Raw genomic sequence first — 14,995 nt, forward strand, 5'->3', positions numbered from 1 at the left:
TTTTTTTTTAGCTCCACTGATGGTAAGGGTAGAAAAACAAGCTGAAAATCATGATCACACCTCATCATAATCACACACCTCTCAGTGTGTGGCAGCTTAGAGGTTGCAGTTGTTCTAAATCTGACTCCGCTTCCTCTTTCTTATCCTCAGTGCACTACCAGAAAATTGTCCACCGGGACATTAAGCCTTCTAATTTGTTACTGGGGGACGATGGGCACTTGAAGATAGCGGACTTTGGGGTCAGCAACCAGTTTGAGGGCAATGATGCTCTGCTGTCCAGCACTGCTGGCACTCCTGCATTCATGGCACCAGAGACCCTTTCAGAGGCGCGCAAGAGCTTCAGTGGAAAAGTGAGTTAACTCCTCATTCATACATAAGTGTGAAGTGCTTTATTTGTGCTAGTCTGGTATTCAGTGAGTGCAGCTGAGTCTGAACTTCTGTGGTTACAGCAGCCGCCGGCCTAAGCCCTAACCTCATGACTTGAAAATGAGGACCATTAAAGTGAGATGAGTTTTCAGACCTCTGCTGGCCTTCTAATCCTGCAAGCAAATCGTCATTGTCAGTCTTTTCCCCTGTGTGTTAGCTGGTACTAATAACTAGGAAGCCATTAATATAGCTGAAAAGAGCACCATTACCAGAGTCAAGACATAGAGTAAAAATTAATTTCACATACCTGATATTGATTTGAGAAAGTTTCACCTTATCATACTGCTTCTACTTTTTCTGTCGAGAAATGATTAGTCATGTTTGTCAAGGATAACCCGCCCCTCTTCCATAACAATTGGATTGATTACCACCTGACTCTACAATTGACGTAGTTCCATTGTTCTTGCAATATGAAAGCTCCGATGAGGCTTGTGAATCAAACGCTGCTGCCACATTATGAACAATTAACAACTAAGAACCCTGACGTTCTTTTCTTATCCAGCGTTGATGGATTTGTTCAAGGAAAGACCTTGTATGTCCATAAAAGAGGGGCCAGAATAGAAAATTTGATTGCAGACAGAAATGATGTAAGAGGCATTCAAGTGCCTCCGCATGCTATGTCCTCAAGCTTTTTTAAGAAATATGTGCAATCATACTGGCTGCTTAGTATTTGTCCTGATTTGTATCGGCCATGTTCCAGAGAGCTCTGTGCCCATTATGCACCAACATTTGATTTGGTGTAAATCAGCAGTGAAATCATTAGTATCTGACACGCATAAGTCACTTAAACTGCCTCAGTAGTGCATCAGTCCATTAGAACATGCTAGTCATACAGCACGGTGTCTGATAACAAATCTCTGTGGCATTCAGATAGATTCTACGAGTTCAGAGGGTAAGTTTTATCATTTCATATCTATCAAAGAATAGAAATGGATTTCTAGCAGAGCTGTTCATACAGGGAGAGAGAGGATGAGAGGAAGACAGAGCGCCTGATGGATAGCTGCAGTGCCTCTGTCTGATCACACACATCCATCTGCAAGGTATCTCATAGACGTCCACAAAAAACTAACCTCGGAACGTCTCATAAATCCCCACAGACGCTGATTTAGGTCACCGTGTTTGTTTGTGCAAGTAGGTATTTGGATCACCGCAGCATGTTTCAAAATGTTTGCCGCTGTGTTGCTTTTAATGTCTGTACTGATACTGTCTTAAAGGCACTGGACGTGTGGGCCATGGGAGTTACTCTCTACTGCTTCGTCTTTGGGAAGGCAAGTCTGCACGTTTTCTGTCTCTTAGTCAGTTTTCAACATCAGGTCCACAAAAGGTAACAGTAAAGGCTGGGATCAGTGCTCGCTTCACACGCTCCCATGCTTGTTAACTGCACCCAGGTTCACTTCAGTAGGTACACTAACCATCACCATTCTTTTATGTTTGATACACCAGCCGTCTAGTGGCAACATGTATTTGAATGAAGCTGATTTCTGCTGTTGTTGTTTGTCTCGGTTGCCTTTAAGGATCCATATTTTCTGGCACAGGAGTAATTCAATGTACCTTCCTTGTGTTTTTCACTGTCTTTCCTTTGCTTCACCTGCAGTGTCCGTTTATTGACGAGTACATATTGGCTTTGCACAATAAGATAAGGACCAAGCCTGTGGAGTTCCCAGAAACGTAAGTCCATTCCTGCGCCTTTCCCTCTCCTCTGCTTTATTAAAAGAGACAGCAGTGATTTTCCAGCCACCTCCAGTCCACAGCTGTTCTCATCACCCTTGCCGTTTGCTATCCTCTCATCTGCATCTCATTCTCGTTTTTTTTTCTTTTTCCAATCGCAAATAGCACCCACAAAAACATGGATATTATGGCACAGCAGCCAGTGCCAGCACACAGTAAATGCCACCTGGATGTGATCAAAACAAGCTTTGAAAAAGCAAACAGGGGCATCAGAGGCGTGGACACATACTGTGCAAGCCACTCTGCTTCCCCTATCCTCCCTTTGCCTGAAAGGCAAAAGAAAGACATGGGGGTCTTCTTCAGTGAATAACAGTGAAAAGAGAGAGAGATAGAACAGTAGGAGAGAGGAAGAGGTTAGCAGTGGTGATAGACTGAGGGAACACTGATGAAGTATAAACACAGCAAATGTGAAGGGGCTATGAATGGCAGTCATAGCATGTGTCAGGACAGGGTGTCATATTGTTAACGATAAGTGTCTTCCCCCAGAGGGATCAAGAGACTCAGTGGCTGTGCGGGAAGCTCGTTCATTAAACTTCACCCCCCTCCCGAACTCATCACCTAATGGAATCATCTCCACACTGTACCAATCAATGACAGTTAGCAGCACTTTGTTGTCAGCACTGATAGGCCCATTATACTATAGTTCCTTTACTGTTGCCACTGTCATTGTGATCAATGGCTGAGCTCACAAACGTTTATTTTACTGAGATACTAACGACCTCTATGCCTGTCATTCACTGGTTTCTTACTTAATTTTAGCAGTATCAGTGAAATGCAACGTTGATATTACATCTTCATGGCATGGTAATCCATTATTCCTGATATCACAGGTTTTATGTCACTGTGTAAAATATTTTACAGCATCGACCTCACTTACAATAGCTCATTAAGTCCTAAACAAGACAAAATGGTCTGTGTGTCCACTATTTTTATTGAACTATTTCAGACGTATATCCGTTAATGTTAGCTATTTCAGCCATTTATCTGCTTGAACTGTTTATCAATCACTTTTAGCTAACTGTGTCACCATTTATCCACTGCTTTGAGCTCTTACAGTTTTCACACAATCACAATCATAACATATAGATGTTATAGTTGACTTCATATAAGGATGTGTTGAAATTGTGATTTTTTTTTTTAATTTATTTATTTATTTTTTTTTTTGTAATTACTTTAGCTACCCCCCAATCATCCCACATACCCACAAGCTGCTGCAGAAGTGCCCCCTGGGACACAAGCAGACCTGGTTGGGAATCACTGCTATAAATTGTTTTCAATTCCTTCAAAACCTAATTATTTTCTTCATTAGCAACTACATTGAGGTTTGGGAGTTATTTGTGTTAACAAGAACATAGGCACCAAAATTATCCATGGGTCATCATCTCTATCATTCACCCTGCTGCTCAGCTGAGTGTACACTCAGCTGTATGCTGAGTGACAAACGTTCTCTCAGAGGTGAGAAAATGAGAGGATCTGTGTACTTTCTGTCTGGCAGTACACACAATGTGCTTCAACTTTTGTCCTGTTTCCAGTGAGCGCACCGGCTAACTACACAGCTGCTGCTTGCTTTAATATTGGTGGGCCTAAAATAAGGATTGTGTTATTTACTGATATGAGTAGCCTTTATTATAGTTTTTGTTTTATTAGCAGATCATTCTTACTCTACTCAGCCGTCACCCAATGTGGCACATGCTAAAATGTTATCATGAGGCACGAAAGGGACCATTTATTTATTTTGTCCAAATTTTTGACTTGTAGTATGTATGAGAAAAAAATGTAGTTAAAGTTTTGTATAAAGAAGCCAAATGTAACTTTGATCAAAGTGTTGAAGTGTGCTGCCTGCAGTGACTCCGTGTGGGTAAATAGGGACAACAATCAGGTCTACCCACAGTGCCCTGAATCAACCTATACCAGACCTCCAGAGCTGGTGTGTCAGAGCTGAATCACGTCAGTCATCACAGTCATGTATTCTATCCAGCACTATATATGCTACAGTATACTAAAACATGCAATAGTAAGCTTATAAGGAATACTTCCCCTTCGCTATGTTATTCATATTCATATTAGCATAGCAATCCTCTGTAGCTCTCTAAAGTCATTTGAAATCTGTAACCAAGTTCATGAATCACACTTGTTCTTGTAAGAATAAGAGCCAAATCACATCACTCAGAATTTTGATGCACTTGAGACCAAAATTTTTCCTTGGTGAAATACTGGATATCTTTACCTCTCATGGTCCCTGAAGATGATTGAAATGAAACAATCTGAGAAAGCATGTACACTTTTTTGTTTTTGAAACCACTCACAGAGAGACTCAGCCTGTGATGAGGGGTTGCAAGCAGACAGAGCTTTGTTTTCGATGCTCAACATGACTGAAACAACATGGTCTACATAGAGCTATGCATGACTGTGGTGTTCTCACCATGTAACATGTGTACAAACAGACCTGTCTCCAATCATTGTCTTGTGTTTCATGCAGACCAAAGATCAGTGAAGAGCTGCGGACTCTGATCTTGCGGATGCTGGATAAGAACCCTGATTCCAGGCTCACCATCCCTGAGATCAAGGTAACGGAGAACAAAGCAGATGTCGAAAGAGACCGTGGAGTTAGCCACTTATTGGTCAGGATGACAGGCAGCGAACTTAAGCATGATCATAAGGATTTCATTGCTCATGTTCAGACACAACATGACTGTACTGTTCTCTGACGTGATTGGCTTAGAAGACTCCAGCCTCACTGTTGTACATACAGCCGGAGATGACAGCCGTGGCCAGAGGCTTTATATTTTCCGCTTGTCTGTCCGTCCGTACTTATGTACGCTTCATTGAGAGAACTTCATCAAACGTGGCACATTCAGCTGAACTGAAGATCAAAGGTCAAGGTCACTGTGACCCCATGTCCATCCCATTTCCTGGAGGGTGGTTAAAGGTCACTGTGACCACACACATAACACATAATTGGCCATAACTGAATAATTCATAAACAAATTATCAGACCATTTCAGACAAATATTTCACAGGATAAAATTAAGTGATGATGTTTTATATCAAAAAGGTCAAAGGTCAGCTTCACCATGACATAGCAGTATTCTGTAAAAACAGTTTTTGAGCCATTATTCAGCATCGTACCTCCATTCGGTTAGATACTGAATTGGTGGCACTAATACACTTAATACGTTTTATTAAGTTCCTTCAAGGTCTTCACCACATTTATTATGTGAGTCTAGAGTCTTGACAGACGTAGATGTAAACTGTAAATGTAAACTTGACGGGATTGGAGGCATACAGTTCTAACGAGCCATGGTGTGTAGCTCCAGGGCATGATGAAACATGTTTGTCCCTATGGAGGGCTGTGCTGAAACTAAGTCAGTAGTAGAGGGGCATGGAGGTTCAGGACCAGCCATGGACACATGTCGTGTCCCACTCCCCACCCTGTTTCCATGACACAGTCTAATCATGTGTCAGTGAGTCATTTTCTCACCAGAGACTCAGTGTTTATGGAACAAGAGATAATTAGGTTTTCAGGCATCATGTGTGTCCTTGTTCTCAAATACGCACACACACTGATGCATCTTTTAGTTAACACTAGCTGACTAGTTGCAAGACGCAGCTTAGTTAAACCCTTTACAGCCATTAGAGATAACATATATATTAGATATTTGAAAGTTGCTTTAGGTGGGTAACACATCAGAATGAGCATCCTGCCAGTAAACATGTATGATTCATGCTGAATCCAACAGAACAATATGCAAATCCTGGATGTCAGAGCCTCCCAGCTTGTATGTAAATGCAACTGTGACACTGTAAAGGATGAGCACGGATTCTTATTGTCAATCAATCCCATGAAAAGCCACAAACCAACACTGAATTGGCTCTATTACAAAGTATAAATACAACAATGACCCATTACACGGGGTGACATGTTTCTTCATTAAGATGAACATGGACACAGTAGTTTATTTTAATGCATACCCAGAGAGCACCATCCTCCTGCCATAAACACTCAAAAGAAAACGACATCCCTGATGGAAAATAGTTTCTAACAAATGCACTATTAACTCCCGTTTAAGTAACTTTTGCTGAAATCTGTCGTGCCCAGTTGTTATAGGACATGGCTGAGCCTTGTATAGAAATGAATGTTGATCTGTTTTTCAAAGAAACGAATGGGCTGGAACTAAGAGCCACAGGGAGGCTGGGGAAGTCAGTATTGAGAGAGGTTTGTTGACAATAACAAACAAATATATATTATCATCAGCCTAATGCTTTAAATCAAAGTGAGCAGCCATGAAGTAACTTTGACAAATAGACGCAGGGTGGTTGGTCACGGTGATGGATTGTCTGTCTCAAGCAACTTTTAAGTCTTTGCAGTTGGAGCATAAGAATACTAATCAAAACAGATGGTTGCCTGGCTGGTAGAAAATGCTAAAAAGTATAAATCTAAACAAAATATTCTCAGTAATACTGTAAAATATGCATGCTGTGCCGGATGAGGGCTAAATCATGAATAAAAGATGTACAGTTGCTAATGATTGTACTTCACTGATTGTGGATCACAGATGCAGTGTATTATACATGGGTCTTCATTTTAAGACACTGTCACATGTTGCGTGTGTCTGTGTGTGTGTTTAGATGGACCAGTGGGTGACCCAGAGAGGCACAGACCCCCTGCCTCTGGAGGAGGAGCACTGCTCTGTGGTGGAGGTGACTGAGGAGGACATCCAGAACTCAGTCAAGTTTGTTCCCAGCCTCTCTGCAGTGGTAAGGAACCCTGAGTGTCCTCCATTCACCAAGCACTTCTGTGTCAAATTGATGCATTTGTGCTCATCATTTCCAGGAGAGGCGCAGCCCAAAGAGTGGCGGCTCCTCTTTTAACTGTAATTGTGACAAAATGCAGCCACACAGAGGCACCTTGTTCAGCTTTACAGGGCGCAAGGTTGCCATTTAACATTGTTCAACTCTGAAATCTAAAAAAGACCCCACTTTCACTTTCCCAGTACAGAACAGTGGTACTTGGAGGTATTTTTCACATAAACTGTAACACCCAATGCAAAGGAACAACTTCCCTTTGGAAACAAGCTCAAATTGTGAGATGAAGTGAGTATGCTTTAATGCTTTCACTGACAAAATTAAGATGAATAAAAAAAAAAAAATAAACAACAGGAAAAGCCTACCACATTAGAAATGATATCATGCAGTTATAAAGACACCAAGGTTAGAATTAGCACACTATAGACAGGTTTCCTGTTTACAACCCAGTGAGGAAGCAGTGGCAAACTTAATGATACTAGCCTATATGTGGATATTTCAGGTATTTTGAAAAAAAAAAAAAAAAAAAAAACGTAAAATTACATCTTAGAGGTGAATCTGTATGTGGCACTAACCAACTTTTTCACTGCATGGCTCATGGTGACAGACATCTGTCGGCGGTGGCTGGCTAACATGGCAAGAAACAGCAGCAAGTTAGCTGTTACAGGTGGTAAGAAAACAACGGAGTCCAAATCCATCAAAAGACAACAGAGGTTAAAAGCTCTGAAGCATGTATGTGTATATGAACCTCCTGTCTGCTGGAATAGGTTTAGAGCACAGACGCCCCCACATTCTGGATATTAACATTTGTATGTATGACTTTCCTGCTGCTTACCATCAAAATATACCAGACACTAGATATATGCAAAAACTCAAATACATGCAGTGTATGCAGGTTTCAAGTTTCATTAAGATATAAGAGGAACAAAAATGTATGCATTTTCCTTCCATAGATATCTGTATCAGCCGTCACCAAGCCCCACACTGAAGCTCTAGATGCACGTCAAGCTGATCACCAAATCGTTGATCATAGAGCCTGAAAAATGGTGTTTTTACCTCCACTACGAAACCATCCACCACCTCATTAACATCCAGCACTCTGCCAAGATCAATATATGAAAATAGCTATATATAGCTAAGCTTTCCCACTTGTGGATATTACACATTTTCAGTGCATTACTTTCGTGAATTGTGCAGTTTATAGTACAAATACTTGTGTTGATCTCCCTGTAAGAACTCAGCTATTCTATCTGCTTTACCCCATGCGTGCAAGTCTCACAATGACATAGCTCGGAAATCCATCGGCTGTATTCCTTGTGCGTGACCACGGGCTCAAAACAAAACCGTTCCATTTTGCACACCTTTGTAACCGTCCTGTGTTTGTGAATGTTTCAGATCTTGGTAAGAGCCATGCTGAGGAAGCGCTCCTTCAGTAACCCTTTTGAGTGTCCAAGCAGGAGAGAGGAGAGGTCCATGTCTGCACCAGGCAGCCTGCTCATGTAAGCTCACAGTCCAGCTGCCTGACAGTCATCCTCGTCCTGGTCGCCATCGTATCGTTAATACTTGCAGATCTCATCCATGAAGACAAAAGCCAAACATTTTTGCCGCATAAACCCACGCAGGTCAATTCTGATGGAAGAGATTGCTTGAAATTCTGACATGGATCAGTTCTTCACACCTGTCTTCTCTTTCTGCTGTATCAGGTTAACTAACATTCATTCCTGCAGCAGCAGCAGCTGCTGCTTTGGGTTGCCATAGCACCATAATTCATTCTTTCATTGTATGCAGTGGAGCTTACAGCTTTTATAAGTGTTTCTTTGTGTGTTGCTTTCAGCTTTCAAGGGTAGAAGGAGAATGATACAGATCCACTAATGCCTCAGGCACCTTGGATTTTCTGTTCTCTGGATTGAAAGCATCACAGGGGAAATGGCCAATCATTGTATCCCGTTGTGCAATTTCAACATGTACAGTGCAGCCAAGGGCAAATTGGAGCATCTGTAGCTGTTCCCTGCTGTACTGCGGGTGCCCTTTGGACAGTAATCTGTGTTTATGTCCAGCAGACTTTGTCATGAAGAGGACCAGTGTAGGCCTGAATGTGGAGGAGACTCTAATCTCCTATTGTTAGGCTTCTATTAGATGATTCCTCTATCTAGGCCGAGGTTTCCCCTGTTACACTCTGGGCAGTCACAGAGCTGCTATCTAAGGTGAAAGGGGTTTTTTTTTTGGTTTTGTTTTTTTTTCTACAGCAGAGAGAGGGAATTTAAAACAGTACTGCCCCCTTCTGGATGATGAAAAGCTAAGGCCTGAACTGACCTGTTCAGTCCTCTGAGAGCCTCCACCGACGCTCTGCTTCAAAACCCAGACGCTGCTAAAGCTTTAAACATGTTACTGAAAGGCAGCCTAAGAAGAGAATGTCTAATAGTGGAAGATGTTGAGCAATGCGCTGTCACTTCCTCCATGGTAAAATAAAAGAGAAAACAGCCATGGGCACAGTCATGTCCTGGTGGTTGGGGCAAGCAGCATCCTTTTCATGACAGACAGCGAAATGATTTCTGGCTTATGAAAGACCGTTGTTACATGGAAGCAGTCATTTAAGAAAGTTAATTGAAGGTCTTAAGCATTAAATCAATGATCAAAATTGTCAGTGATTATTATTCTGGACCGGTCGTGTCAGCACTGATATCGTACCTTCCCGTTGGGGAGGTGAGGTGTGTCGAGGGGAGGTCATCTCCACCCGCCGCCATGTCTGCGACCCACTGAGGTGACCTTTGCCCTCTCACCTGTGACTTTTCCATCTTTTTCCCACTTTGCTGCAGGGACTCGTGGCCATTCCGGCCCTCTTTAAAACTTCACCCCTCACTCAGGTAACGTTTTGTGCAATACAGTCTGGCACGCTGTCTGTCCAACATCTCCCCGCCGCTGCGCCCATCATCACCTCAGACTGCTCAACTCGCGCTTATCCCCATCATGAGAAGTGATGGAGCAGCCCTTCCCCAGCTGTCATTTCAGAGTTTTGCCATCTCCCTGTTGCTCTCATTGTGTTGCATCGATAAGCATTTTATGTGTTTTTAACATTCACCACACAATGAAAACGGGAAAAACAGCTTCTCTGCTTACCCTGCCACATTTAGACAGAGAAAGCATAATCTTGCTAGTATAATCCCTGCTGCAGTTGTCCAGGTTGAAGTCATGGAAAGAGCTGTCCATATTGACTGCTCTCTCTCCTCCTGTCTGTCCTTTCTTCTTTCAGAAAGTGCAGCACAGGAGACGGACCCAGAGAAGTGGAGCTGGAGGACCTGCGTGAAGACGAGCCCTCCTCTTGAGTCTTAATGACACTCGCATCAATACAGCTTCGTCTTCAGCTCCATCCTCTTTACATCCCTGTGCTTGAAGGGCTGTGCACTCACCTCGTCATCCAAACGTTTCCTTCAAATCAGTGACACATGACAGGCGTGTCATTCTATACTGAGGAGACTTGAGTTTTAAATCTGATATATCGCTTGTGTTAACATTCAGATCGTGTGCTCAGGCTTGCTTTCAACTTCGCTTCCTGTTATCCTCAGAGTAAGCTTTCTTACCCCAGTTTTCCCTGTTTTCCTTCTCCATTGTGGCGTCTCTGGGCACTAAGTTCGATCTACAATGCTCCTTGTTTTAACTGCTCATCCACTTACTGTTGTGACGGTGAACCGATGAGAAAAAGAACTCTGAATTTCTGGATACTGAACAGTTCAAATAATTGTCGTGGGAGAAAGACCAGAACATGTTTGTCAGCTGGCATTACACGTCAATGTGGCAAAAAAAAACTGTCAATTTTTTTTTTTTTACTCGTCTGCATGATGAATAGTTAAGCCTCATCATCAGACTGTCTGCAGTCACCTGTCACAGTAATTGCCAGCATGACAAAGAGAAAAAAAACCCCGTTCAATAATAATCACAGACTACAGCTTGTAAATGACACCATGTTGTCTCCTCAGTGAACTACAGGGCTTCTGTTTATGATTGATGAACAGTCATTTTAATATTGTACATGGCTGTCTTGAGGTGTCAGTGTTATTGTCTCACAGCCCTCTTCCCGTATATGTGCCATGAGTAACTTTTACTTTGGAGCTTGGTCGGAGTCCTTCCTGTGCTGCCTTCGCTGACCTCAGGCCAGACTGGTTGAACGTCTCTGAGGGAAGGAAGGAAGTCAGCTGTCTAAGGATGACAGCAACTTTACTGCTTGAACATATTTCAAAGCAACTTTCGCCGCTTTGTGATGTGTATTTATATGTGGGTTGCGGGTCACTTCACGCTTCTTTTCTCACTCTCTTATGTGTTGTTTGTCTGATTATTTCTGTTCTCTAACACTGTCACTCTTTGTGACTTGATGCAAAGTAAATTGGAGCATTTTGAAGTGTATGTTGTTTGATGTTGAGTGTGAACAGACTGAAAGAAGAATGTAATTTACTTCCATTGCCTGTACTTCAAATAACTCCCCCTCCAAATTAGCATTTATTATTATTCAACGTTCTTGGCTGCAGAGGTTATTTAAAGGCATGAATAATCTCATTGTCCAAGTTACACATCCCTGAGTGCTCTTAAAGAAGAATTTGACACACACAAAGTTATCCAGACTAAGGGACTGTACCGTGTCAGAAAGGGGGAGGGGTTACTTATGTTTACTTTTTGCTGAGGGCAATGTAGTCTGACTTTTTTGGAAGAACACATTAATTTATATTTGAATATTTCTTTCCATGATTTCTAAAAACATGGGGTCTCAGATAGTCACAGAGAGTGTTTTTGGTGTGCACAGTGGTCCATTAAGGTGTGCTTTGCCATATGCAAAGGACAACAATGCTGCCACTGTTTCAGGGAGTTATTTTTCCCATGACACTAAACGTTGTCCCTCCCTAAAGTCATTTACTCATTCACATTTTTTCTACATTTCAAAAAGGCCATATAAAGTCGGCTTATATTATATGTTTGCATTGGTGGCTATTGTGTAATGTATTATTCCATAATATATATTTTACAAATATAGAAAGGTATATTTATGAAATCTAAATTAGATTTACCATCCAAAATTCTCTGTGCTTGGCCTTTTTTAGTTAGTAATGGGTGAGTGAGTTGTCCCAACCAAGTCAAGGGAAGGGTCCAGATAAAATAATGGGAATAGCTCTGCAATTGAAAATTTGACTCCCCTCCCCACCCTGATAATTTTTGTACAGTCCCTAACTTCAGTAACTCGTCTGGCTGACCTTTTGGGTTCCAGCTTGCCATGGAGGTTGGTAGAGCTGGATAAGCTAGTTAGTTAGCATGCTAATCCTGAGATCACAAATTTTGAGATCATGGATAAGAAAAAGAACATTTTCCTTTTTGTGATTTGAGTTTACTTTAAGTTTGTCTTTCAAGGTGATTGGCTGACCTACAGTCTCCGCCGACTCAAATCAATGGCAGCATTTCTGCCTCCGCAGCAGCTCTGCCTCTGATAAATGTTTATGTAACTCCATTTTCATTCTCTCCTCCTCCTTGGTCTGGTTCATTGAAAGAAAGCATGTTTGGCAGGCAGAGTGCTCTGATCACTTGAACCACAGCGAAAAGGAGCATTTCAATGTCATTATTCGACCTCAGCTGCCAACAATAACAACACTTCCCCATCCACTTCAGTGCTGTCTCCAGCGTGGCTGATTAGAAACGGGGAGTGCTGCGTTTTGCATTTCCTCCATTAATCTTTCCCTCAGTATCCTCCAGTGATGGATGCTAACTGAAGGGATTGGTGGAATCTGAATGGGAAAGCATTTCACATACTATTATTGAGCCTCTGTGTTGAGGCATTTGTGCCCACAGAGGCAGGGACATAAAAATCCAGAATGCTGTTGACAGTAAAATATTATCATGTGAGTGCTGGATAATGTGAAGCTGTATATCTTTTTATTTTATTGATCAGTAAAATTTGGGAAAAGGTCTATTTGCGGGGGATAAATGAATATATTGATGTCTAATTGTCTGAAATGTTGTACATGTGGTTTGAAACCAGAGGTTGTGCTCATACATTTAATGATGTGTTTGTTTCTGTCCCTTCTCTCTGCCGAGGATGAGGTATAAGGTATTGAGGTGTGTATGCAGGATAATCTTCAATGAAGGGCTGATTGAACCAAGAAGTGTGAAATGGTGTGTTATATTATATTTGCTAAAAAATGTTAAACGCTCAGTGACTTTTTTTTTAATGTTTTTAGATGTTGCCAGCTTTACATCTGTGTGTTTGTACAGACCTTTGTCAGTGTCACAGGTGCAATATTGTTGTCGTCTTTATCATCCGTGCATTACTGTCTCCTTCCATGGCAGGCCACTCATCCCTCTATCTGTATTTTAGTTGTCCGTGTTGAAGACACTGAAATACTGCTTCTATTTAAATATTTGCACTTTTCCACTTATAGATACATATTAAAGTTATTGTGATTACATATAACACTACTGGTTCTTGCTATCCCTCTGACATTGTACAGTCAAGGAAAAAGGTGTGGCTCACCTGTAAAAGACCATATTTACTGTGTATCGGTATATCCTCGCAGTCTCCTGTGCTTTTTGAAGCATTGCTTTTTGATATTGGTCTGCATGTCACAGCACTGCTACTTGGTTTTGGAAATTTTTTATAAATGAAACTTAAAATGTTCCCTTTTTTCCAGAAACTTGTCCTCCTGTCTGTGTCAAAATGCTGTAACAGGTGCACTGAAAAGTGGTTTTGAATTGCTGTTTTTGTTGTGCATATCCATATAATGAGAGAATTGTGAATGATGTAAAACTACAGCAAGGGACTTTTTGGATTTTACTCCAGAAATGATGCATGATGGTAAAACCCTGTAAACCCCATCACATGAGCAGGCCTCAGCTCAGACGCAGTAGCTGCCCGTGAAGATGAAACATTTCACCCTCTTTTATTAACTTTTTGAACAGTTAATAATTTTGGATTTTCTTTATTTTAGTTCACATTACTTGTGCAATGGTTATATTTTATGTCCTATTTTTATGTTGCTCTGTTTTAATCCCCATCTTTTAAGATTTTTTACACTTGGTATAAAACTGGTGCAGATTACATTACCATGAGGCCATTTAGGAAGCGCTTTACACTAAGTTTGCAATTCCTGAACTGATTCTTCTTTTGTGACACCTTCAGTTCGTATAGGCTGACCCATTTACACCTACAGAGATTTTCACCATCCTACAAATTGCTGCCAATCTTTCTCTTGAATGCAATACACAGTTGCAGCTACATTTAAATGATATCTGCACATACTGCATTAATCGCATTTAATTGAATTTTGGCTAAAGGTGGCACAACAGCACACAATACATTTAAATGGTCAGATTAGTGACTCTTGCAAGACTGCACAATTCGTCCGTGTGGAAAACACTTGTACTTACAAACTTGAGATACTATCCAAAAATCAGCACAGTTGTCTATCTCTGTTTTGATGCAAACCTGGATCCAGATAAATATTAAGTACTAGTTTGAACATCTGAAATGGTATCAGATTGTGCAGCCGTGAGAGGTTTGCTCACGCTGAATGATTTCTAGCTCAGTGTTTTTACTGAAGTCAAACACAGAAGGAAAATCAGTGGGTGCAGTTGCCCCGGTCGCAGCACAAGAAGTGAGTGACAGTGACTAATTTCTCATGATTTCAGGTCATAATGATATCCAAAGGAGGACTGTGGGAGAGTGAGTTTGTACATAATATGAAGTCAGGGACAGTTGGATGTGCATCTTTCGTGAGTGTCCTGATGCGTGCGTTGAAGGTGCCTGCTGTCTATGTGTTCGTGGATGACTCTCTTGTGTTGTCTTGTGTGTTCCTCTGAATGTCTGTCAAGTCACTCAAACAAAAAGAAAAGCATGGCACATCTCTGTGGAATGCAGTTGTTACAATGTAAATATGTACCAATATATACAGAAGCTATTTTTTGCATGCTTTTTGTACACCTAGACATAATCAGAGACAATAAAAAAGAAAATCTGAATCATTTTTGTTTTCTTTCACGTATTCCTGTTTGACTACTTGAA

General features: G+C 41.4%; 1 protein-coding gene across 5 annotated transcripts in view; it reads left to right on the forward strand.

Moving 5' to 3' along the window:
* Positions 1 to 14,952, forward strand: part of camkk1a (calcium/calmodulin-dependent protein kinase kinase 1, alpha a) — a 58,567-nt gene extending 43,615 nt beyond the window's left edge. For 3 of the 5 annotated variants that reach the window (XM_076750855.1, XM_076750856.1, XM_076750858.1), the window contains 8 exons: positions 151 to 350; positions 1,641 to 1,694; positions 2,021 to 2,094; positions 4,634 to 4,721; positions 6,784 to 6,912; positions 8,356 to 8,459; positions 9,777 to 9,824; positions 10,211 to 14,952. In XM_076750855.1, the coding sequence (XP_076606970.1) occupies positions 151 to 350; positions 1,641 to 1,694; positions 2,021 to 2,094; positions 4,634 to 4,721; positions 6,784 to 6,912; positions 8,356 to 8,459; positions 9,777 to 9,824; positions 10,211 to 10,283 (770 nt within the window). In that variant the 3' untranslated portion in view covers positions 10,284 to 14,952. The remainder of the gene's footprint in view (positions 1 to 150; positions 351 to 1,640; positions 1,695 to 2,020; positions 2,095 to 4,633; positions 4,722 to 6,783; positions 6,913 to 8,355; positions 8,460 to 9,776; positions 9,825 to 10,210) is intronic. The other 2 variants (XR_013078245.1, XM_076750857.1) reach the window with 2 other exon arrangements.
* Positions 14,953 to 14,995: the final 43 nt, after the last annotated feature.

Source organism: Chaetodon auriga, chromosome 15, assembly GCF_051107435.1.
Source record: "Chaetodon auriga isolate fChaAug3 chromosome 15, fChaAug3.hap1, whole genome shotgun sequence".
Lineage (NCBI taxonomy): Eukaryota > Metazoa > Chordata > Actinopteri > Chaetodontiformes > Chaetodontidae > Chaetodon > Chaetodon auriga.